The sequence below is a fragment of the Mesitornis unicolor genome, unplaced genomic scaffold (assembly GCF_000695765.1).
Source record: "Mesitornis unicolor isolate BGI_N332 unplaced genomic scaffold, ASM69576v1 scaffold6781, whole genome shotgun sequence".
NCBI lineage: Eukaryota > Metazoa > Chordata > Aves > Mesitornithiformes > Mesitornithidae > Mesitornis > Mesitornis unicolor.
Window position 1 is genome coordinate 359 of NW_010163033.1, and position 23,776 is coordinate 24,134.

Sequence of the window (23,776 nt, forward strand, 5' to 3'; positions counted from 1 at the left end):
TGTACTGGTATAGTGTATCTGACCCAACAGTTTCCCTTTCCTTAGTGCTTTCAGTGTAGTTATTTCCTCCATATCAATACAAAAAGCATTTTCCATCCCTTGATTTGTATGGAAGCCAAAGGGATTATCCCCAGAGTTAAATACTGGATGCATGAGATTATGCACACAGTGGAGACAGAGCCGTGCCAGCACATCATCAGATCATAACTTTGACAGAGAACTAAGGATGTAAAAAGAGAGTAATGCTGCATTACTTACAGGTGGTAACGGCTGCTGCTTCAGTAGTTGGAAAGACTGATAGAGTGGATGGGTTTGTTATTGTGAGAAGAGAAAAGATGAAATTAAACACTGTCCATGCTTTAAATATATTGAAGACTCACATTTTAAAGTAGTGACCTGCTCACCACAGTTCAGTAAATGACCAGAAATAAATACCTGCTTGTTCAGTTGCTGTGGGCTCGGTTGGGACTGTTAAAGAGAAAGCAAAAGCCACGCTTCAGTAACTGTTCATTGCTGTGTGAGCAGAGCAAGGGCTGCTGACAGGGAGGGAACCAGTGCTTTACTCCCAGCATCAAGCATTAGCCCAATTCTGCTAAAGCTGAAGTCATACATACCTGTTGCTTCAGGTGTTGTGTCTGCTGCAGGGGCTGGTTTGAGACAGGAGAGAAAACACAACTGCAGGGTAGGTCTTGTTCCAGCACTGGGTGCGTGTGAGATACCCAAACCCCAGCAGACCCACAGGGCTCATTGGTGTGGGGATCAGCCACTGGTGGTGTGTGTGTTCCCCAGTGGTTTCCCCTTCCCTAGTGCTTCACCAGTGTAGATATTTCTCCTGCACTGGTACCAAGCCCATTTCCCTCCTTTATTGTATATAGAAGCCAAAGGAGAGGCAATTGGGACTATCCCTGATGCTAATGATTAGATCCATGAGGTTACACATGCACACAGAGAGCCAGTCAATATCTGATCACAACTTGGGCAGACAACTAAGCATGCAAGCCAGAGTAACGCTGTATTACTTACGAGCGGTAACATCTGCTGGTCCAGGACTAGGAGCGACTGTTACTGTGAGAAAGAAAAGATGATATTAAATACTGCCTGCATTTTAAATGTATGTTTTTGCCCCAGAATCCATAGCACCATCAGCCACTTGCAATATCACACAAAGCCATGTAACTGGAAAACATCTGGCTGCAGGGCTGGACATAGCCAGAGTATTGCTGCGATCAGCTGTGAGCACACATGCTGTGGTGATACAGCTGAGACGATAGTGTGCTTCACCTCCAAAATCCATACAGTGAGACCCTGAGCTTGAGCAGGAAAACAAATAATGCAGCTGGGCAGGGCACAGCTCTGGAAGCCAGCATTGCTGTGCCAGAAAGGCAGGTAGTCCCCTAAATCCTGAATGGAGACTGAAAATGTGAATTCCTGAGAGTCAATGCCTTGGGAGTGCTGTGTGAGTCGGGATCCTGCTGACCTTCATGGTCTGACAGCACCTCTGCTCACCACGGTTTGATAGTGAGCAGAAATACATACCTGGTGTTTCAGCCGTCGTGGACTCGGTTGGGACTGTCCAAGAGAAAATAAAAGCCTCGCTTCAGTAATTTTTCCAATACTGAGTGAGCAAAGCATAGACTGACAAAAACAAAGCAACCTTATACTTTAGGGGTAATTAGACCTGATATAATGAGATGCCCAATCCAGCTACATTACAGCAATTTGCCCCATAATTTGGCATTTGTATGGTGGTATTTCCACTGCCCTTAAGGGTGGATGGAGTCCATGTGTATGGTTGTGTGTATCTCCACAGAGGTCCAGTGTGGCAGGACACCTCTGTCCTCAGATGCCACCAGTTCACCTGGACACCTTGAGTTTCTGGGGGCTAATGGTGAGGTAAGGGATCTCTCACGTCTGAGAGAGCACGAATTTCAGCTCAGTGCTGCTAAAGTCCAGGAGAATCAGTGCTCTGCTGTGGGATAAGTTGTATTTAACTAAACCTGAGATAAATAAACCAAGACTGAAGTACCCCGTACCTGTTGCTGCAGGTGTGGTGGGCTTCTCAGGAACTGTCAGGAGAGAAAATAAAAACCATCAAAAGAAGGAAACCGAGACTGATGCTTTCAGTTATACGATGTGGTAAGCAGCAGCACAGTCAGGGTTCTCCCCAGAACTGACCCTTGGAGAAGGCTTTAGGTGTTTCTGCCTGGCCATTGGTGTTTCTGCCATGACATTTTCAATGCCACCCTGTGCAATGAGTATGGAGAAGACTCAGCCCCACTCTGTGTGCTCTCTGGTGAAAGAAAACCACTAGATATGCTAGAAGGTCAGGCTGAGCCTTGGTGTTGGAAAACACTCTGGGCCAGCCAGACCCAGAGAATAGATTGTGTAGTAGATATTCCAATTTAAGTCCTTTAGCCCAATCATATTATTATAATTTATAATAACATTTTGCTTTGTTTGTACATACAGTCTAGTCTGCCATCCTTAAACTAATACGGGACAGTGACCATCAACTAAGAACAGTGCATGGTACCAGAAAGAGAGGAGAGGAAAAGAAATAACAAATAAAAACAAAGTGAAAAGATGGGCTTCTTCAGAGGGGTAGTAGAAGCCTTATTCATTCCTTCAGGAATATGTAATCTCAAGGCTATTGTTATTGTCAGACTGCAAGTCTCTCGGGCAAGTAGTTTTGGTCCCAAAAGCAGATTCAGGTCGGTCTGCCAAAACCTGCTGGTGGTCCTCTCTGGAAGAAAATGCTATAGCCCTGCTCTTCACCTCTGCTTCCCCCAGACTCAGGTAGAGGAATCCCTTGTTGGAAGGACAAGATGGCCCCAGAATGTATGAAGACCACAGGAGCTGGTCCCACCTATGACCAGGGTGCCCTTGCCCATCCTTCTTGGCTCTCATCGGCCTCCCCTCTCTGTGCATGGCCAAAGGTCCCCATTCCCACAGTGGCTCCCCCTTTGTGCCAAGCTTCTTTCACCCATACTGGCTTGCATGCATGGTTTAGAAAACTGAATTCACATTAATTAAGCTGGAAAAGGTGAGTACCTTTGCAGATAACACCAGCGTCTTCTTTGTGGAAGCAGTCGTGAGTGCCCAGCCCCTTGTGAGAGCACTGCTCCAGAGAGGCCTCATCCCCGCTGCACGTCACTTCGTCCAGGTGAATTTCTCCTGTGCCTTCCCCAAAAAAGGCATCGGTTTTGACTGACACAGCCTCTCCACAGCCCAGCTGCTCGCACACTACAGCGGCGTCCTTCATGCTCCAGCCATCATCGCAGATGGTTCCCCAGCTCCCGTTGTGAAAGACTTCAACGCGTCCTGAGCACGCGTTCTCTCCATTCACTAGTCTCAGGGACATGTCTTGGAAAAGCAGAGGGGAATGCATGAGCACTCAGCAGCTGCAGAAATGGGCTTTCAGGTGCGTTTATCAAATAGCAAAAGCCAGTTTTGTTGTGTTGCACAGAAAGTGGTAAAATATGAAATTAATCTTATTGTAAGAAGCCACATTTTGTCAGCTATCATAAATCCTTACTCTCATAGTGTGCAACATACACCTTTGAATAAATATAAAGATTTTCTTTTCTTTTTCAGGCTCTGATGTATGTCATAGAAATCCCAGCACGGTTTGGTTTGGAAAAGACCTCAAAGCCACCCCCAGTCCAACCCCCATGGCAGGGACACCTCCACCAGCCCAGGCTGCTCCAAGCCCCGTCCAACCTGGCCTTGGGCACTGCCAGGGAGGGGGCACCCACAGCTTCTCTGGGCAACCTGGGCCAGGGCCTCACCACCCTCACAGGGGAGAATTTCTTCCTAATATCCAGTCTAAATCTCCCCTCTTCCAGTTTAAAACCATTCCCCCTTGTTCTATCGCTCCCTGCTCTTGTAAAAAGTCCCTCCCCAGCTTTCCTGTAGAACTCCTTCAGGAACTGGAAGACTGCAATAAGGTCTCCCTGGAGCCTTCTCTTCTCCAGGCTGAACAGCCCCTTCTCTCTCAACCTGTCTTCATAGGGAAGGTGCTCCAGCCCTCTGATTATCACTAACATAACCATTCCTATTGATACCAGTACTCTTTAACAGCAAAACTCTTTAAGTAAGCCTCAGGTATCTCAGAAATGCATGTTACAAGCATTTGCTTGCTTTGAAATTTTTCCCTATAAATTTTCTGCCTTCCTATCAGAGCTCAAGTTACTATATAAAATATATCAGCTCTGAAAGGTTTGCAAGACCCATAGATGAAAGACTCACCAGGTGGAGCAGGCTCCGTTGTGACCGGGGCAGTAACTGGCTCTAGGAAAGGAAACAGAAACATGAATTTCTAGTTTTGCTACAGAGAATGCTTAATAACTTTCTTCAGTTACTATGTGAAAAAAAAAAGAGAAAGCAGTAGTGGTATAGGGCAACCCATTCATCTCTGGAAGCATCGTCACTAAAAGGGAGAAGGCTGCAAACCCTTTTTTAACTGCCAGGTGTTAATGGTTGCAGTTTTCTTGCAGGTGAAATCTTTAATTGTTTTAGGTGTGGAACATACTCAAAGAGACACGTGTCTGTTTGGGTCATGGGTTTAACTCTGCTTGAGGTCTTTACTAAAAATCTTAACTCTGGAAAACTGGGAGTTGGTTTGGAAAAATCCTAAAGGAAGTTACTAAATATAATTTCCTACTAGATACAAGAAAAGGAAAACTGGTTTGCTAGTCGTAGTTCATAATTTAAGGGAAATCAGGAATAGGAGGAGTGAAATGTAATAGTCATGATATAAAATTATAGTTCAAATAGTAATGCATAAAGCCGTCAAGTAATAGAGTAGGAAATGGGGTAAGATAAAATTGACAATGATATTCCAGGTAGCCAAAGGATCTGAGAATCTGAGAATTAAAATCACAGAATCACAGAAGTTGGAAGGGACCTCGAAAGCTCCCCCAGTCCAACCCCTGCCAGAGCAGGATCACCAGAGCAGTCACACAGGAACACGGCCAGGCGGGTTTTGAATGTCTGCAGAGAAGGAGACTCCACAACCTCTCTGGGCAGCCTGGGCCATGCTCTGGCACCCTCACAGTAAAGAAGTTTTTCCTCATGTTCAGGTTGAGCCTCCTGTGCTCCAGCTTGCACCCATTGCCCCTCGTCCTGTCATTGGCTGTCACTGAGCAGAGCCCGGCTCCTTCCTCCTGACACTCGCCCTTTCCAAATTTATAATAAAACAAAAAACTAAACCACAAACTTGTGTGAATAAACTGCACGAGTTAACAAAAATTAAAAATGTGGTAAAACACAGCAATTCTCATAGGTCTGAACCAATTGCACTGATGGAAACAGGCTGTGCATCAAAACCTTAGCTGCAGGCCAGCTTGCTTTGCTCACAAAGCAATAGTTCATGAGAGATGCGCTCGTGTACCTGCACAGACGACGCCAGCATCCTCCTTATGGTGGCAGTTATGGACAGTGGGCCCCATGTGGGAGCACTCCCACAGGCTGTTCTCATCCCCTGTGCACTGCACTTCATTGAGGAGGATGCTCCCATGGCCTGGACCGAACTGGGCTTCCGACACGGCCAGCAGAGCTTCTCCACACCCCAGGCTCTTGCAGACCACCTTGGCGTTGGCCATCTCCCAGCCGTCATCGCACACCGTTCCCCAGCTGCCGTTGTGGTAGAGCTCGACGCGGCCTGAGCACCTGCCAAGACCGTCTGTCAGCCGCAGGGTCGGGGCAGAGGTATTTGCTGAGGAGAAAGAGCCCACATCGTGCATTAGTGGTGTCTACCCAAGGTGGTGGCACAGCCCATCTTCACAACAAGTACCAACCATCCCAGTGAAGGCAGGAGTGCATACCCAACAACATCATCTGCTCTGACAAAAGGATCCTATCCTGAATTTCAGAACTCTTGTAGGATATTAGAGATGCTCTAAACCATCTTCCTGCATGTGATACCCAATGGGTATGGGTATAGTCCTCTTCCATGACGTGTTTATCTCTGGGAAGAATTATGGATGCTCACCTGTGCAGCTGGTTTTTTGAATTTGTGCAACAGAGGGAAAGTTTTCTGCCTTTTCTTTACCACTGTTCTCATCTTTAAAGGAGAAATGCAACTACCCAGAGCCAACCTTTTCCTGGGACACCTTGCCATCTAAGGGATATGGTTTGGGGTTTTTTGGTCTTTTTTTGTGTTTTTTTCTTTTTTTTAATCCTTTAAATAATACCTGGTTCAGCTTCTTTTCCCATCCTTGCTAACCCTCTGGCGTAACAGATGGTGTACACAGCATCTTTTCCCCAGAATAGCAGCAGAGCTGTTTCTACAGAGCAGGCTCATTTTGGAGAGCTGGGTACTTACGAAATACTCCACATATTTATCTCACTTTCAGAGGGAAAGGCTTTTAGAGATCTGAAGTTTCAAATTAGTTTTATGGGCCTGGAGTGTATTTTTCTTTCAGAGAAAGAAATCAGAGACACTGCCGACAACATAATTGAGTTCCTCCTAGTTTGTGGCCATCATAAACCACACCAAGTATACACACCTGTCTTACTCCTTGGTGGGTCAGTGATTACGAGGTTTTCATTTTGGGACATTTTGCTGTCACCTGGCAGCCATTTGTAACCAACTAATGCACATCCATTCCCAACGAGGGCCATGTTTCCTAGGACTCTTTCTCCTTAATCCCTTTTTGCTGACTGTGATCAAAGCTCCTTCCACCTGACTACCACGCTTATCATTTACTTCTGCAAAAGTTGACTGTAAAGAAATGCCAGCAGCAACGTGCCTGGCTCACTTCCCAAACTTCTGCAAGGCCTTCAAATATGATTTCAGGGAGAAAAAAAAATACATAATTGAGACAAAAGATAAATAACCTGTTGATCCAGGTGTTGAATATTCACAGTGATGGTGCAAGTTGTTAAATAAAAAGAACTGGATTACATCAGCTATCTAAATCCAAGCGGGAATAGTGAGAAAGAGGCAGATTAGAAATTCTATGTCCAGATCTTGATTTAAATTACAGGCAGAAATAAATTTGTTGTGATTCAGCTGATAGAAAAAATGGCCTTGTTGAGCTGGAGGAATCTTTCCTATTAAGTTTCTAAGTAAAGAAGTATTTAATTAATCTGAAATATGAACAGCAATCTGAATTTTTCGTGGGTACTTTTTTGGAAAATAAAGGACTGATTAAGTAACAGTCCCAAGAATCTTTAATGTGTTCTTCTGGGGGTGTCTACAGCCAGCTGAAAGGTAAATTTTTTTACTTTCAGCAAATTTATAAGAGAAAATAATTGATATTTGTATCTCTTCGAAGTTAATGCCTTGTGCTTAGTTAAGTGTAGAATGTAACCAAATGAATCAGTAAGCATTTAGTTTTCCTGAGGCTTTAACACTAACCACAGTTTACCTGCAGTATATACAAATGATAGTAATGAGATTATTACTTAGAACTATAGAAAAGCCTTTTTTCCCCTTTAACCATTGAAAAACATCCCTGTTACACACAGTATGCGTGAATAAGATGAAATTGTTTGCTCAGATACTTGGTTGAGTAGACATAAGCAAAGCACTGAATTGTTGCAAGCACTTCATCCCATAGTAATTCTTAGGAAAACATACATACATCATGCGTGAGGTTCCTTAAGCCTGCTTAAAGAAACAGATCACTCATTTAAGAAATTAACGTTCAACTTCTGAAAGCCAGGCAAATCAAAGTAAATATTGAGGGAACATGTTCATTTCTTAGTTTCGCTGGTGTGTGCAAAGAAGTGCAGATTTAATTCAGCTGGAATAGAGCCCAGACAGACTAAGTAAGGCAAGCAGCAAAAGCTGATCAAAGCTCTGTAAGATATTCTTCAAAGCAGCAAAGTTTTCTTTTCTGTCCTTTTGAAAGTGAAATGACTGGCAGGAAAAAGGTGGAAAATCACTGACTGAAATTTCTTCTTCGCTGTGCTGCAGATTTGTCTGTTCATATCTAAGATGCCTGTAGAAATTAGGGTGCATAGATCCTAGATCTAGAACATGAAAATATTGCTCAAAATCAGGTTACTGGGTGGAGCAAATCCATATTACACTCTCCAGTACTGCTGCTACTGGCATTGAGTCACAGCCCTGAGCTTCTGATAACAGAAAAGATAAGGCTGTAGAAGGCAAACAGTATTAACAAAAGGTCATAAAGAGAAGAATTATCAGTTGCCTTGCTAATTGTTTGTCATGTTATGCAGCATCCTGGACTAACAGATGGTGAAGCAACCAGCCACAGCCACCGCACTGCAATGGGATGCTCAGCCCTTGTCACTGAAACTGGGACAGTACAGAGTGGCAGAAGGAAAGGTGAGATCTGTGCGCTCTCTGGAGGACAGGCTGAGAACTCGAAGTGATCTTCATAGTCTGAATAAATGTCAAAAATCAGCAAGCTGAAATTCAATAAAAACAGGTGGAATGGGCTGCTCGTTGGAAAGAGAAAACTGATGCACAATGGCACAATGGTCCTTGCAGCTGGCACAGAAGGACCATGAGACAACTGGGAGCTGGTAATGGTAACACTACGGTTAGCCTGTCCAGTCCCAGTATCGCTTGCAGAGATACACAGGGCTACTCATTCTCCTTGGCGCTAAAGAGACCTCATCTGCTCAGCTGGTGACTGCACATTTAAGGAAGATAGAGACATGGTTTAATGGACATGGTGATGTTAGGTTGATGGCTGGGCTTGATGATCTTAGAGGTCTCCTCCAATCTTAATGATTCTGTGATTCTATAATCAGGAGAGCTTGGATGAATGAACCAAGAATATTGGCTGGGAAATCGTGAGCTCTGAGGAAAGATTTACAGAGCTGAATTCAGTTTATGTGGGAAGTGCCCTTCTGAAAAGGGTTCTGAAGATGATGGCCACAAATTCCTCTGCAGAGAGCTATATGAGCAACTGTAGAAAATGTCCATCGACAAGAGAATTTTGAATATAGTGTCTAATGTGATTTTTTCTATGTCTTGAAAATACCCATCAAGTTCAGAGGCAAAGTACACATAGTCCTCTCACTTGGTAGATGTTTTCATGGGAATTTAAAGCCTACTGGTCCTATTAATTTCTGCTTCAATAGAAGAGGAGGTAGGACAGCACAAGTTGGATAGGAAGGTCCCAGCTCAGCTGATGGCTGATGTAAAACAGCCCGGTCTGGTGAAATTCTGGTTTTAAGATTTTTTTAAAGACTTTTTTTTTGGACTTTCTGAGCCCCAAATGGTGCCTTGCATGGTGATGCAAGACACAGAGTCCTAACCTCCTAAATTTTTGCTCCTAAACAAGACAAAGCACACAGGTTGTATCTGACTTGTCCTTACCTTCGCTCAGAGTGGACAGCGGTGTTGGGGTTGTCAATGGCTCAGCACTGTCTGTGACTGGGGCAGATGTGAACAAGTCGTCTGTCACGATATCTGTTGAAGCTTTGAGGGGAAAAAAACACAATAGGAACAATGAACAATAATGACCAAACGTGAATATGAAACAGAATTAAATTTTTGTTGAAAATTATCTGGATTTGTTATTTTGCCAGAAAAGCGTGAAAATACAGGAAACTTTGTTTCAGAGAAGAAACAAGGACTTATCCCTTGTACTTCGTCATCATAATAAATACTTAAATTTGGATTTTTAATCTTCTTAACTGCTGGTAAGTGAAGCAATATGTTCTTAGTCCTCCTAATTAAAACCTCATTGCATACATTTTTCCATACAGTATGGCTTTCCCTTAGCTCACTTAGACCTATATTTGATTTTGCAACTATAACTTTGTCTTTGTAAGCCTGCTTAGGATGAGGAACACAGCGATGTTGAAGGGACTGTGAAATGTTGAGGAAATACTTTATTGGAGAGAAGCATCGATCTCCTTGGGGAGAGAGTCCAGCAGAGATGAGTAGAAAGGTTTAGAGACCCTACTTCTGTACCATGTCAGGTGGTGGCATCTCCAGCTTTAGGATTGGGAAAGAATCTGATGTCACAATCTGATTTAATCGTTGGTGCTCTCTGCTGTTAAGTATTCAGTTTTGCCCAGACAAAAGCACTGATTCCTGAGCACCTTTGCTAATACCTAAATTTTACAAATAGTACAAGCAGCTTAAAGCCCCTAATGGTTCATAATTACATAACTCCCAAAATTTGACAGCCCAATAGTTTAGAAATGGTTTCAGAAGCTGAATTCTTTCTTCATTGAGATGATTATTTAGCAGTCGACTGATCTTAAACTTTATCAGTTATTGTAATCCTACCAATGTAATCTGCTTTAAACAAACTTAAACTCTAATTATTAGATCTTTTTTATGGCATAGTGTCTGTTCTTACCTTCAGCAGCTGTGGAAAGGGTTTCTGGAGCTGAAGTAACACCATCTTTTACAAGTTCATAATGACATAACTCCCAAAATTTGGCAGCCCAATAGTTTAGAAATGAAGGTTTCAGAAGCTGAATTCTTTCTTCATTGAGATGATTATTTAGCAGTCGACTGATCTTAAACTTTATCAGTTATTGTAATCCTACCAATGCAATCTGCTTTAAACAAACTTAAACTCTAATTATTAGATCTTTTTTATGGCATAGTGTCTGTTCTTACCTTCAGCAGCTGTGGAAAGGGTTTCTGGAGCTGAAGTAACACCATCTTTTACAAGTGGAGCTGGTGAGACAGCTGGATCTGCAGTATTGTCAGAGGCTGAAAGAAGGAGGAAGAACCATGAAAATGAAGGAAAGAGCATTCAGGTAAGGCTTAATGACTGAAAGCAGCTTTTGATGAATTTAATTGGCTTCAGGCTTTGTGGAAAAGGAAGTCTGTCCACATCTGCTGATATGGCTCAGAAATGGATCTTCCTGTTAATGTTTTGCACATCGAGCATCAAAACCATTTCAAACTTCTCTCACCGAGAGTGAGAAAAGCAAAAGGAGTGTGAAGAGCAAAAATAAAAATGAGTATTGTAATTTGGCAGTAACAGGTATTGGTATACAGTTGTAGTAGTTGTCTGCTATGAGTATTTTACAGACTTACATGGTTACATATTAATCCAGCTGAAAAACCCAACATAACAGAAAATTTGTTTTAAATAGTGCTTGCAAAATGGCTGTTCTTACCTTTATAAGCTGTGGTTGGGATTTCGGGAGCTGATGTGGCCTTTTCTTCTGTGACAGCAGTGGGTGCAGCAGATGTAACTGAGGCCAAGAGAAAGTTGAGGAGGTTAAAAGGAGATATTGGCATCAATTAGGAGCGAACATGTGAACCCAAATGTTGATGAAAGTAAGTAGGTTTGGTCTTGTGGGACAGTGAGTCAATGCTTAACTCTATTTTTGCTGAAAAAAAGAGTTTCACCCTTATTTAATATTTAATAATAAAATAGATATATCTGACTGCATTATTCTACTATGAAAGGAGCAATAGTCATTTGGAAAGATGCAAAGTGGCTGTTTTGAGGGGAAATAAAGAATGAGATTTGTCTTGTGCTTTGGAAGTGACCTCCAACACTGAAGTGTGCCTCACCTTCCTTGTGGATTGTTGAGGTCCCTGCAGTGGTTGGTGTCTCTGTCCCTGCTGGGCTCGTGGTGGGCGCAGAGGAGGAAACTGTGGAGGTGGCTATAGGGTGGGGAAATAAGTTATTAACCAGGAACACCACCATGTAAAACAGAACACATTTCAAGGATCTGTGAAATCATCAATACTTCAGACTTCATGGAGAAGAAAGTCAATTTCTCAGTCATTAGCTTGTGGCTGAGGAGAATGACTTCTAATTAGTAATTATAAGTGGACCTGGGAGACTGATAAATTAGTGCATGTCTCAGCAGGGTATAAACACACCTTACTTCAATTCTACTTTTGCCTTAACTTAAGAACCAGGAAAAATTAAGCAAGATTATTAAAAGAATTGAAGGTGAAGAAAATATCCAGTTAAGAGCGCCTGAGATGAACCTATAGTAAAGATCTCACCATGCATACATGCAGTCTTGATAACTGTACATGCAGGTAGACTAAATCACATGCCTACATGCCCTCCAACCACATTTTGCTATGAAAACCAAGATGATGTTGGCCACTGGCTCTCCCAAGGCTAATTCCATGCAGAGCTATTAAATAATTTTCCTGAGTTCACAGTGTTCCTCCTGTCTGCTCTAAATAAATTGCATATTTTACTCAAAATTTCCCCACATGGGATTCGTGGTTTGTTTTTTTCCCCTTGCTTTTGCCAGCAGAAGCCAGAGGTTCTGTGGTAGATGTCACAGCAGTGCTGCCTGTGGAAAATGTGGGGGCAGAAATGGAAGTTTGGGGCTTTTTTGAGGAAGACACATTATTAGAGAACTGTAAGAATGTTCATGAGAACTGAAACATTGGTGAAATAATTCAAACACTGGGTGTTGTGCAGCACTGGGTTAATGTGGCAGAGCTTAACTTCTGGTAGCATGGGTGACATTTCCGTCAGTTAATGGCAGTTCTAAATGAACTGCCCAAATCTTTGCCAGTGGTGCCATCAGTGCAAAAATAGATGTGCAGAGTGCAGCAACAGCTCAGGGCTACCACAGTGTGATTTTGCAGGTCCGTGTCTTGAGGGGAAATAATTTTGGGAACAACTCCTTCATTTCTGGGCTACATATGATCAAAACCTGCATTTTAGTGCCCACTCCTCTGTGGCTAGGTATTATGAAGAGCATCAGTGATTAACTCAAAACTTAAAACCCCGGAAAAGATGTGTAACATTGGTACTTTAAGGTTTCCAGGGTGCTATGATTATTTCAGGAACAGTAAAAAATCCAGGAACCAGAAACTTAGACCTGGAGTGTTTTTCCTAATTAGTAGTAGATGAGTGGCAAATACAGTTCCTATAAACAATCCAAAGAATAGAAATAATGTTACAGTGGATGAATTAATAGCAATTTGGAGCAAAAATTAGTAATTCAGAGCATGTACCATTCTAGAATGCTGTCTACCAAGGAGCTGTAATCTCATGATTTTTGAGTAAAAAATTAGTCTGAGCATTTGGGAAGACCAAGAAGAGGTAATGGACTCGTGTCTCAAAAGCCCTTCCTTACCTTTTGGTTCAGCCGTGGAGCGTGCCACACCTGTAAGCATGGAAAAAAGGGAAAAAATTACTTTTATTGTGCAGTTATTTATGTTACTTCAAAATAAGCTGCTTCTAACTATGCAGCCTTTGGTTTCAGTTATGTTTATGTCACAAGCATTAATTTTGATTTTCAATTCAGACAGACTTGGTGCACACCTGAAGGGGCTTCTATCTCCTCTTAACTGGTTTCCTTTCTGATTTTGGCAATGGCCTGTAATCAGATGTTGACTTAAGTGTCCTGAACCATCTTCTTTTCACCATTTCCATATGCAGTGCTTGCTGCTACCTGTCTTGGTATTTTGGCCATCTTTTTCTTCCTGCATCACATAGACCAGCCTAAATACAAGGAGCCTAGTCATGCAAACAGTTCAGCTCTAGTCTGATTTCCAAGCTCTGCTCTGCTGTTCCTTGTCTTTTTGGTCAACAGGAAAATCCAAATAGATTTTTAAGAGCACATAACTTTTTTTACCTGAACAGATGACGCTGACATCCTCATGGTGACCACAGTTATGTCTGCCCCAGCCGGCGTGCTGACAGTCCCAAAGGTAAGATTCGGTTCCCTTACACTGCACATCATCCAGGTGGATGCCTGCTCTGCCACGGCCAAAGTAAGACCCTCCCAGGACAGAAACAACTTCACCACAACCAAGCTGTCTGCATACAACACTGCCACTCTTCATATCAAAGTGATCGTCACACACTGTCCCCCATTTGCCTTTATAGTACACGTCCACCCTCCCGGAGCATCGGTCCCCTCCAAATACCAGTCGCAGTTGTGGGTTTTCTGGACCTAAAGCAAAAACAGACAGGTAAACATCTCAACTTGATTATTGCCAGGGTATCTAAACTTGGTATGCCTAAGCTTGCAACCCCTGTGTTTGCGCTCAGGAGCGTGTCTCACCCTCTTACCTCTGGGTCTAAATGTGTTCTCTATCCATTGTGTAAATTTCTGCCATACCGAGTTTTGACCTCCAGGTTCTGAGTCTCCCTGTGAGTTCCACCGCGTACCACTTGCTGTGGCAAAGAAGAAAGTATATTAGCATTGATGTAACATACCACAATTCTCAGTATATTTTATGTTTTGCAGTGAGATGGTACCCAGATGATACAGAGTTACATACAGCAAACATGTGGTGTGTTTTTAAAGCAATCCTGCAATTTCCTCCTTGTGTCTGGAAGGAGGCATTTATTTCCTCATAGTTCAGTGGATGATTATAGAGATCTTTATTTCATGGCAGCACAAAGAGCAAAGGGATCCAACCCCAGAAATCCTCATGTCCATCCTTTACCTCCAGAGACTTGGGCTTCTCGGAGCTGAACTCTGCCAAATTTCACTGGGGTAGTAGAAGGGGTTACTTGCCTTTGCTAAAGGTATTGAAAACTGCATATTTGATTAAACCAGGCCATGGCATCATGGTTCAGATAGCAGGGGATGAAATATTCTTCCAAAATAGAGTATAAACATGTAGTATGATCATGTGCTTTTGATAATTTGTAGTTTTACTCACACAAACACCTTTGAAAATATAACATGCATACATATATTGACTGAAAGAAAAAAGGAGTCAAAGCCATGATTTCAAATGACAGCTTTTGAAAATAGTATCTTTGCTCTTCCAGAACTAGCATGCTCTGAAGACCTGTGCCTGATTCAATCACTAAAATCAGGAGAAATTTCATTTGGGGATTTTTTTCTCTTTGTTTTCAAATTGGCATTTGATCTGCAGGCACTCACTTTCACAGACTTTCACTTTAGCAGTATTAAAGTCTTGGGTTTGCAAGACAGAATCCTAAGTGATTTTTCCAGTCAAAGTTAATCCAGTCTACATCAGGTCAAATCAAAGACAAAAGTGAACTATGGAATAAGGGCAGAGATGATAGCGTTGCTGAAGTGCTGGCATTTGACCACCTTCTTGAAATACAACTCAGTCCTTTTTGATGCTGAACTTCCCTGTAGGCTGACTTTTGCTCTTGTCTTATAAATAATTCATTATAGCCAACCTCTTAATCCACACTCTATGAAATTATCTCTTTTTGTAAGTAATTGACAAAACTTTATTCATGGTGCCCATGCTGGCTATTAAAGATCAAAGTATCTCATTCAAGTAAGCAAGATTATAAGGAAGGTTTGGGGTTGTTGTTGTTTGAGGTTTGAAGGAACATGGCATTGCAAAAGAGTATATTTCCTGGGTCTGGCAGGATGCTCTGTGTTTGTTTTTCTCTCTTTCTCTACATCTTAAAATGTACAATATAGGAAAATTTAAAATCAAAACTAGATTATTAGAAGATGCATGTTTAGAGAAAAACTTCCCCAAACTATTCCCCTCACAGAAGAGAAATAAAGAAAGTAGTCTTCAGCCTTTTTCAGCCTATAACATTCATGTAGGTTATATTTTGAATTATAATTTGATGATTTTATTTGAATCTTTGAATTAGAAGTCAAATTAAACCATCAATTTTATGTACAAAGTTTGTCAGCGATGTTCTAAGAGACTGCCACCACTCCCCAGCAAGCCAGTCTGTATTAGTAGCTTGTTCTGACTGTAACATTTCCCTGAAAACATGAAGAAAAATAAATAAGGCGTCGTACCTGGTTCAGATAGAAGAGCAGCACTTAACAGAAGCAACCAGGTGAGACTCACGTGAGGGCCCATTTTCGTCGTGGTGGTCTGTTCTCACCCAACGCAGCCTCAGAATTTATACGAAATGAGTTCTGGTCTACACCAGAGGCGTGTGCTCTGCAATTTGATCTTTCTTCCTGAACTTCCAGATCAATGCCAAGGAAGTGATTTACTGAGTATTTTCATTTCACTGGGTACATCCAGACATCCGGATGAGTAGATCCAGATCACGGCGCTGTTCCGGACTGGCTACCAAGAATCTTCCCAAACACTCCCCAGGCACCTTTGTGGCCAAGTGCTGGCGATGTGGTTGTTCCAGGAAGCAGTGATTTACTTTTGGAGATTAGGCTGTTTGGTAAGGATTCCCATGCCACCAGTTAAGTCAGTTTCCAGTTTACAACCACGCTAAACCAGCTTAAACTGGTGAGAACTGTGCCAAAAGATTAGCATCCTAAAAATGTCAGGAAAGCCTCAACCAAATTCTCTCTGTCCTCTATAGGTTACTCCTGTAAGAAGGAGTTTTAATGCTTTTCATATTTCTCTGAGTCCTCTTCAACCTGGGACTAGATCTCTCCAGCATGTTCCAGATCTGCAGTTATATCTCTTTTGTAGCCTACAGAGCAATAAAACAGCTATAGGAGAGGTTGGCCAAGGCACGGTTGGGTGAGAAGAACCGCTTTTGGGGGTAAATAAGCAGGGCAATTGCTGAACTACAGCAGTCAAGGAAATGGAGCAAGATAGGTGCTAAATTAAGCTGAAACTCTGCAAATCAAGGAGTCTGTATGTGAAAACAGAGGGGCATGACCAGCTGCCATGCCCTGTTCTAGGGAAGACCAGTATAGACTGAAGTCATGGAGGCCTATGCAGTGACCTACACCAGTTTGCTGTGCTCTCCAAGGAAATGGTGAGCACTGATGGAGCACAGTAAGGAAAATCCAAGTGATCCTTACAAGCCACGAAGTTGCCGAAGCAAACCAGTAACCTACATTACTTTAAAACAACCACAAATACTGGTCAAAATGAAGAGTCCACTAACAATTTATGCCCTGTTGGCCATCTAGCAGTTTCACAGCTGGCCTGTTTCTGACCAAACTAGGCTGACATTTTCTCCTTATCTTCAAAGGCCAAGCACACATGGTGTCTGACAATCCTATGTGTTACATCTCTCATCAGCTATGACTGCACAGAACATAAAGACGTGGAGCCTTTGTGCATTAGGACCTATAAGACATGCTTTTGGTTTGGTGAGATCTTACACAAAAGAATTGAGGCACAATGTATTTTTCAGGTGAAGGGGAGAAACTATAAAGAGGTTTATATTCTACTGGCAAGAGATATGAGATCATGGGATGAGAGGCAAAAGATATTGTAGTGCTGGTATAAATACGAATTAATAAAGGACTTGGAAAAAGCATGAAAAAAAGTCATCATTAAGAGCAAATGTACAACAGGTCATGCTGGAAATTATCCTTTCCCACTTGTTTTCATGGTATCATTTCAGGTTAGGTGACTTGCATGAAAAAAAACAGAATTCCACCTAGGAAGACCATCCTGTACAGCTGGGAAAGATTTGCCTCCAGCAAACCCATGAATTTAGCAGGATCCCTCCAGCCACAGAGTTTTCTCCCTGGTATGAAGTGGTGGTGTCAACACCATCCTGGACTCTGATATCCCAAAGGGCGCTTTCAGCTCTGGACTGGCAGGGATAAGACGAGTCTCAGCTAGAACAAGGAAGAAAGCAAAGCTAAAGGTTTGTAGCCAATTTAAAAATGAAAATAAATTATTTCTGTCCATGAATGCTCTTATTATTTTCTTAACACAGTATTACATGCAATATCTATCTACAAATCCATGTTCTTCCCGTCACAATACCTTCTTGAGCAAGAACCGTCACATCAGGTATCTGAGCTCCTAGTTCCGTGTGGGGATTACTTTAATTCAGTGTCATTTCCTGAAGTGACTAAGTGGGTTTGTTGCAGATCCTTATCAATATATTTCTATCCAAATAGCTCTAAGCTGGGCCTGAACAGTACAGTATGTACTAGTTTTCTTTCCTGACAGCACTTAAGCAATTTAAAACAAACATTTTTTCACTTTCAAATGGAAAAGAACTTTTAGAAACATTCTAAAACTACAGCCGAAACCTCAGGAAGATTTTTCTTCTCAAAACAAAGAAAAAAAAAATCTTATGATTTGACCCAGATCTAAGTGCTCTTGATTTAAAGGTTTGGATCTGAACAACTTCACGTGGAAGACACGGAAGTCTGATATGCATGTGCCATTTCAGTGCACTTCGTATCCACCTCATAATGAACTTATCTCTTCTTTGGCTGCTGCTGGACTTTCAATAATAGTCTCTCTAGGAAATGTAAAGTCCTGTAGAAATATCTAACGTGTCAGTCCAGTGACCGAGACAAACAGCCTGCTCAGCAATAAAGCTAATTGTCCAAGAAATCCCATGCAGCTGGTGCATGGTGTTAATGGAAAGTGGGGACATAATTCACATTATCAAGTTGTAGGCACCTAATCTGTTTATAAACTGAGTTCTTGATCGGTGGTGTTTTGGTGTACCTCTATTTGGAGCCTAGGTAGAGGGGTAGGAAAGTATGGCTGAACGCAAATAAAGGAGATTTGATTTTTCAGTATTCTTCAGTCTTTTTTACAAAACAGGCCCTGAAGAAGCCCTTAGTCCCAGCAAACACGATGAGGGCTGAGGACTTTGGTACCCAGCTCCTGCCTCGTGAGGTTGGGTCTCACCTTTGACTATTTACACCGTATTTAAGGGGTAATAGTGGTAGGTGCGAGAGCTAGCAAGGGCAGAAGGTTTTTACAGTGAAATACAAAGACACAGGGGCCTGTACACACTCAGGAACATACATTTGGATATGTGACAGATTCTCCATAGGTTACATGATACCAAGGAGCAAGTTCTCCATGCTGTTCTGCAGCTCTGACTGGGCAACTCCTCCAGCATTACCAAACAAAAGTAAGCTCACCAAAAGCATTTAAACACCCACTTTTCACAGAAATCCATACTATTATAAAGTCCATGAGGATTTGTGTCTATTATGGGTCTAACACAGTCTAAGGGGCTAAAAGTAAGGGCAAAATGCAAAGCTGTTCTGGAGGCTCCTGCCACTGGAGGGCAGCCAGGCACTGTCCTTGGGGAATGAGCACCTCTCTGGATATACCAGGATCCTTTATGTAGGGTCCATAAAGAGGCCTCCACTTTAGAGAATACCTTTAAAAGTAAGCAGAGATGAAGATAAACATAAGAGAGAGCTACAAACAGCAGAACAGTGGTTTCCATTCCTTACCTGTCTCCTGCTTGAGGATGGAGGAGATGTCTCTGCCCAAATGGAGATCAGGTGAAACACTGGCCCACCTCAGGCATCCTCCTATTTCATCTTCTCTTGCAGCTCTTCACTCGTTATCTCTTAATGAGGTTATAAATGATGACACCTGATAGCTCAGGTGATATCTAATGATTGTAAAGAAGCCCACTGAAATATCTTTGAAGGAATAAACTAGGGCTGACTGCCTTTCTCCTATGCATGTATTTCCTATACAAATACCTGTCTGTATTTCTTCTTCCCTGAAAAAAAGAAAATACTAGTGTGTGTGAACTCACAAAATAGCCCACTTTTACATGTGTTATTTCTTTAAATATACTTACTGTGCTTTTAAGAACATTTCTTACGCCAAAAAATCCCGTTTTTTTTTCTGAACCCATTGCATTTCTAACAGTCTGGTAATGGCCATGTTTAGTGCCCTGCCATAGTGAAGGTGTTTGCAGTGCCCTAGAGAAACAGCTCTGGCAGCTCTTCATCTCATAGGGCTGATGAATCAGTGTGCCCAAACTCAGATCTCCACGCAAGTGAACTTATCTGCACCTTCAGGGTTGACCTGGGAAGACAGGGGAAATATTTCTCACAGGTCATGAAATACCATTGGTACCATTGCTTAGCTTTTTAAAAAATGGTGTATTCTGAAGCATGATAAAAAATTACTCAGTTAAATATAATAAGAAGCAGCCAAAACGTGGGTTTTGGAAGAAATGTAATGCATTGTTTCAACAGTTGTGCCTTTTGTTTCTAAAAATGGAGAAGGACCAACTTCAGACGAACTTTTGAGGTCTTCAAGATGTACATGTAAATGGAGGTTACTATTTTTTCCGCTTTGAAAAAAAAAGCTGTGAATGAACCTGAGAGTAAAACAACACATTGCCAAAGAGCAGCAAGGTGGAAATCATGGAACAGGAAAAATAAGCAAGCAAGGGAGCTTTGTACGGCTTTGTGGTATGATCTACATTTGGAAATGCAATATTCTGTTGAGGTTTGTGGCCCTGGGTATGTGCCTGGTCGCTTGCACCTATTAAGGTCCATATTCACATACTGTTACCTATGCCATCTATAGGAAGCTGTGTAGAGCCCTAATATTTGTTGCTTAGTTGCCCAGATGTATTCTCAATTATAATTAAAATGCATATTCTTTCAATTCATTCTTTTTCTATGTTTTCTTTCTGCCAGACATTCCACTAAAATAAACCATGGTAAGTTCTGAAGCAAAAGGTATTTTTGCCCCCTGAAGAGTTTATAGAGAAAAGGGCAAAGCCCAGGTGAAGTAAATCACATACCAGATAACAGAACCTTCAAACATTTATGGCGAATTTATTGATAAAGCAAAGTGGAAACATGAAACCATCTTCTGTGGAAAAAACTGAGTGTTGAGTGTCAGGTCTGGATTCCTGGTCCCAGAGGAGATTTGGGATAAGGATGTCACCATCCAGCCTCTGGAAGCCCCCATCCACCCCCGTGAATCCTGCGAGGGAAAATCTTTGTCAGAGATGAAGGCAATGCCAAGGTAAATGGGCATTGGTGATCTTGGCTCTGCAGACAGCAGGACAGGTCATTTCATCCTGTTACTCAGCTAAGGCTTTGCGTCAACACAGAAGTTGCTTAACTTGGCGTGTGCTGCTTTCTTGCAGCTTTTCCTGCTTTTCATGTTCACATAGGCAATGATATAGCCTTAATAAAGAGGTTTTCTCAGTTTCTAGCAAATTCCTTTGATCTCAGTAGGTACCACGGGCAGGGGTCACAGAGGGTACCACCAGTACCAATGACTGTCTCCAGTATCCTTTAAGCATTCGTTAATATAAAGATGGAAATGGTCTTCTGGTGCACTGGGGGTGCCAGGGAGTGAGGTGTGACTAATACTGCCTTTATATGCCTTTTACCTAGATTTTGATAGTAAAATCAATGCAGTAAGGAACAGGGATTAATGACTGAAACCTGCAGCCTAACCAAATGCTAACTTTGTCAAAGTTAGGCTCACTGGAGAAATAAGATCCATTTATGAAAGCTACATTTCTGTTTCGAGCTTTATTTCCTGAGAGTTTGGGGAAACCATAACAATTTCTGAGGGTTTTGATTCAGAGGCATCTCTGAGTATGAATAATCAATATATTACTTTTTTAGTGCAGAGACAACACAAATCCCGGTACATGAACAGTCACATCCCAACCCGATCAGCTCCCATATTAAAGTCATCAAAGCTCAAATCACAGGAGAGCAGAGAGGAGTACCCCAAGCTGATGTTTCCACTGATTTCAATTTATTCGCTCCTTCTGATACTCCTCCTCATGAGCAGTACTCAATTAAGGAAAAATATTGAGGAAAATTCACAAATGCTTCTCTGGAGAAAACACTGGCAACTGTGCCTGCACAAAACTGAAGGATTTTTAAATGCCGTTGTAGGGTTCTGGTGAAGGACTTCAGCTGGGCCCTTGCATGGTTCTTGCTGTCCATCAGCCTCAGTGACACCTCTGAGGGAGGTAATTAAGTAATTAAGAGAGATACATCACCAATTGCCCATCAATACATTACCATCATGCAGACCCACAGTTGCTAGGGTGACCTTGTTGCAGAGAGGATTTGGAGACCTTATCCCTGGCAATTGGAAAGTTCTGTGTGGTGCGTCCACCCACAGGTGAGGCTACCAAGGTCACTGCAAGAGGGCTTCAGCTTTTATAGTCTTACAGAAACAAGGCAGAATGACTTGCATATTTCTATTTCTATGTGCAGAAACATCTGCCATATCATCCTCCAAGTTGGATTTTGCCAAAGTCTGGTCAGGACTTGAAGAGGAACCCAAAGGAGTATTTTTATCTTTGTGGTCTCTGATCACATATTTCTCGACTGATGTGCATATGTTGGAGTCTGTTAAGTATTTCTATCTTTGGTTGATTCTGCTAAGAAGTCACTGATAAAGCAAATCTAGTTTTACAGGGTCCAATCTAATAGGTCAACTATTGTCTGGGGCCTGTTGCCCAGGCCCTGGCATATCACCCAAGCACCACTGATATCCCAGAAATCATCGTAGACCATTCCCAGAAGCACTTCATAAGAGTTCAACGTGCCACCCACACTGATTTCTGCCATTCTTCAGCCACAGAGGTATTTCTTGCCAAGACAGAGCAGAAATAAATTAAACACTGCCCTGACTTCATCCTTAGACTTGTGCCAGGTGCAGGGCTGCATTGCAAAATGGGCAACACTTGAGAAGAAGCTGTTCTGCTAAAAAGGACCATTCATGCAGCCTGACATGGTATGTGAAGCAGGCAAACATCCCTCTGGTACGGTGCTCTACTTGCACCATAATTAAGCAATAAGATACTGGGGTTTCGTGAGAATGACAGAAGTGGCCTTTGCTCTGTGCAGGGTCAGTGAAGATTTGGAGTGGCACAACGGTTTCAGGGAGGCTGTGTTCCCTGAGAACAACTTCTAGAGAGGCTAAATAGGCACGTGTGAAGACACTTTGCTCTTCCATAATGAATTTCTGAAAGTATGTCCAAGATTTTCATTTTTGCATCAAACAAAAGCAAAATGTATCTACCAGTACATACTTCATTCTTAGAATGATCAATTTTAGAAATGTTAAGACTTGCAAGGTGTCCTGCCTCCTTCAGAAGCTGTGGATTAGAAATACGAAAATGTGAATTGCTATTTTCATAACAATTATATTAACAACAATTTATATTAACTTCGGTTATATTTCAGAATTAATTAATTAATTGTCAACAGCAGAACAAACACCACAACAGACCTTTGTGGTACCTGGTAGCAACTGGTGAGAACTTTGTACGTCAGCCTGCTCTCTACAAGTGGTAAGGAGCCTCTCTCTCTTTTATATTGTCAAATTTGTTCTAAAACTAAATTACTCTTTTATAGCCTGTCTTTAACTATATTCATCAAGACAAAGACATTAGCTTGTGTTGGAAAGCCAGAGTTTATTTTTTAGGAATGACTTCTAAGTTAAAACAAGACAAAACAAAAAACCCCAAATCATAGTATAAAATGTCCTGGAGAGGCATGGGAAGGATTCAGTCTGAGCACACTCCCAGATACGTGGATATGTGTGCCACAGCGGGTGTTATCCGATTACCTTAGAACACTTATGGGAGTAACACCCCTGTGAAACCCAAAGAGTGAAGTGTTTACCAAGCCACGTCCTCCCCTAGTATCTTGCACAACACCTAACACACTTCCTTTCTATGCTCCCATCGACGTTTCTGACTCACTGCCAGTAGCATCTTCTGAGCATGCAACACCATCTCCTGCTCCCCATAACCACCTCTGAAGTATGTGGAGGTGGCAATTGGGCTCTCAATTCACTTCTGCCTTTGTATCCATTTCTAGGATACATCAGCTTCATGGACGCTTCTGTGACAGAGAAGAGAGAAGGAGACAAGACTTTGTAGGCTGCCAAACCACTAAGTTAAAATTCTGGAGTAGTTCTGGAGCTGATTTGCTATGTTGGGCTGGCTATTGGATTATTTTCTGTTCTTTCCTCTGTGGGGAAGGTAGAGAGAGAAACTTGATTAGTGCCAGCAGACTTAGCATCATTGAGGGGCAATTTGTCATCACTTGGTGTTTTCTGGGTCACTGAACCAAAGATCCCCTGCTTGGGCCAGGCAGATGTTGACTTACCTAAATCAGGTTTTCATTCCCACCTGAGCACTGCTTATGAGATTAATAGTAGTGAAAGAAATGACCTGTTAGGTAAATGCTAATGGTTATTTATCTATTGATGTATTAACAACAAAGTATT

At 42.1% G+C, this 23,776-nt stretch overlaps 1 protein-coding gene across 1 annotated transcript in view; it reads right to left on the minus strand.

The window, feature by feature from the left end:
* Positions 1-2,033: 2,033 nt before the first annotated feature.
* The window catches only part of LOC104535826 (deleted in malignant brain tumors 1 protein-like), a gene marked incomplete at its 3' end in the record, with an annotated part of 36,880 nt that continues 15,137 nt past the window's right edge, over positions 2,034-23,776 (minus strand). The window contains exons 8-13 of the mRNA XM_010193801.1: positions 14,005-14,060; positions 13,507-13,836; positions 5,393-5,716; positions 4,249-4,290; positions 3,052-3,363; positions 2,034-2,066 (exon numbers count right to left, since the gene is read on the minus strand). Coding sequence (XP_010192103.1) covers positions 2,034-2,066; positions 3,052-3,363; positions 4,249-4,290; positions 5,393-5,716; positions 13,507-13,836; positions 14,005-14,060 — 1,097 coding nt within the window. The remainder of the gene's footprint in view (positions 2,067-3,051; positions 3,364-4,248; positions 4,291-5,392; positions 5,717-13,506; positions 13,837-14,004; positions 14,061-23,776) is intronic.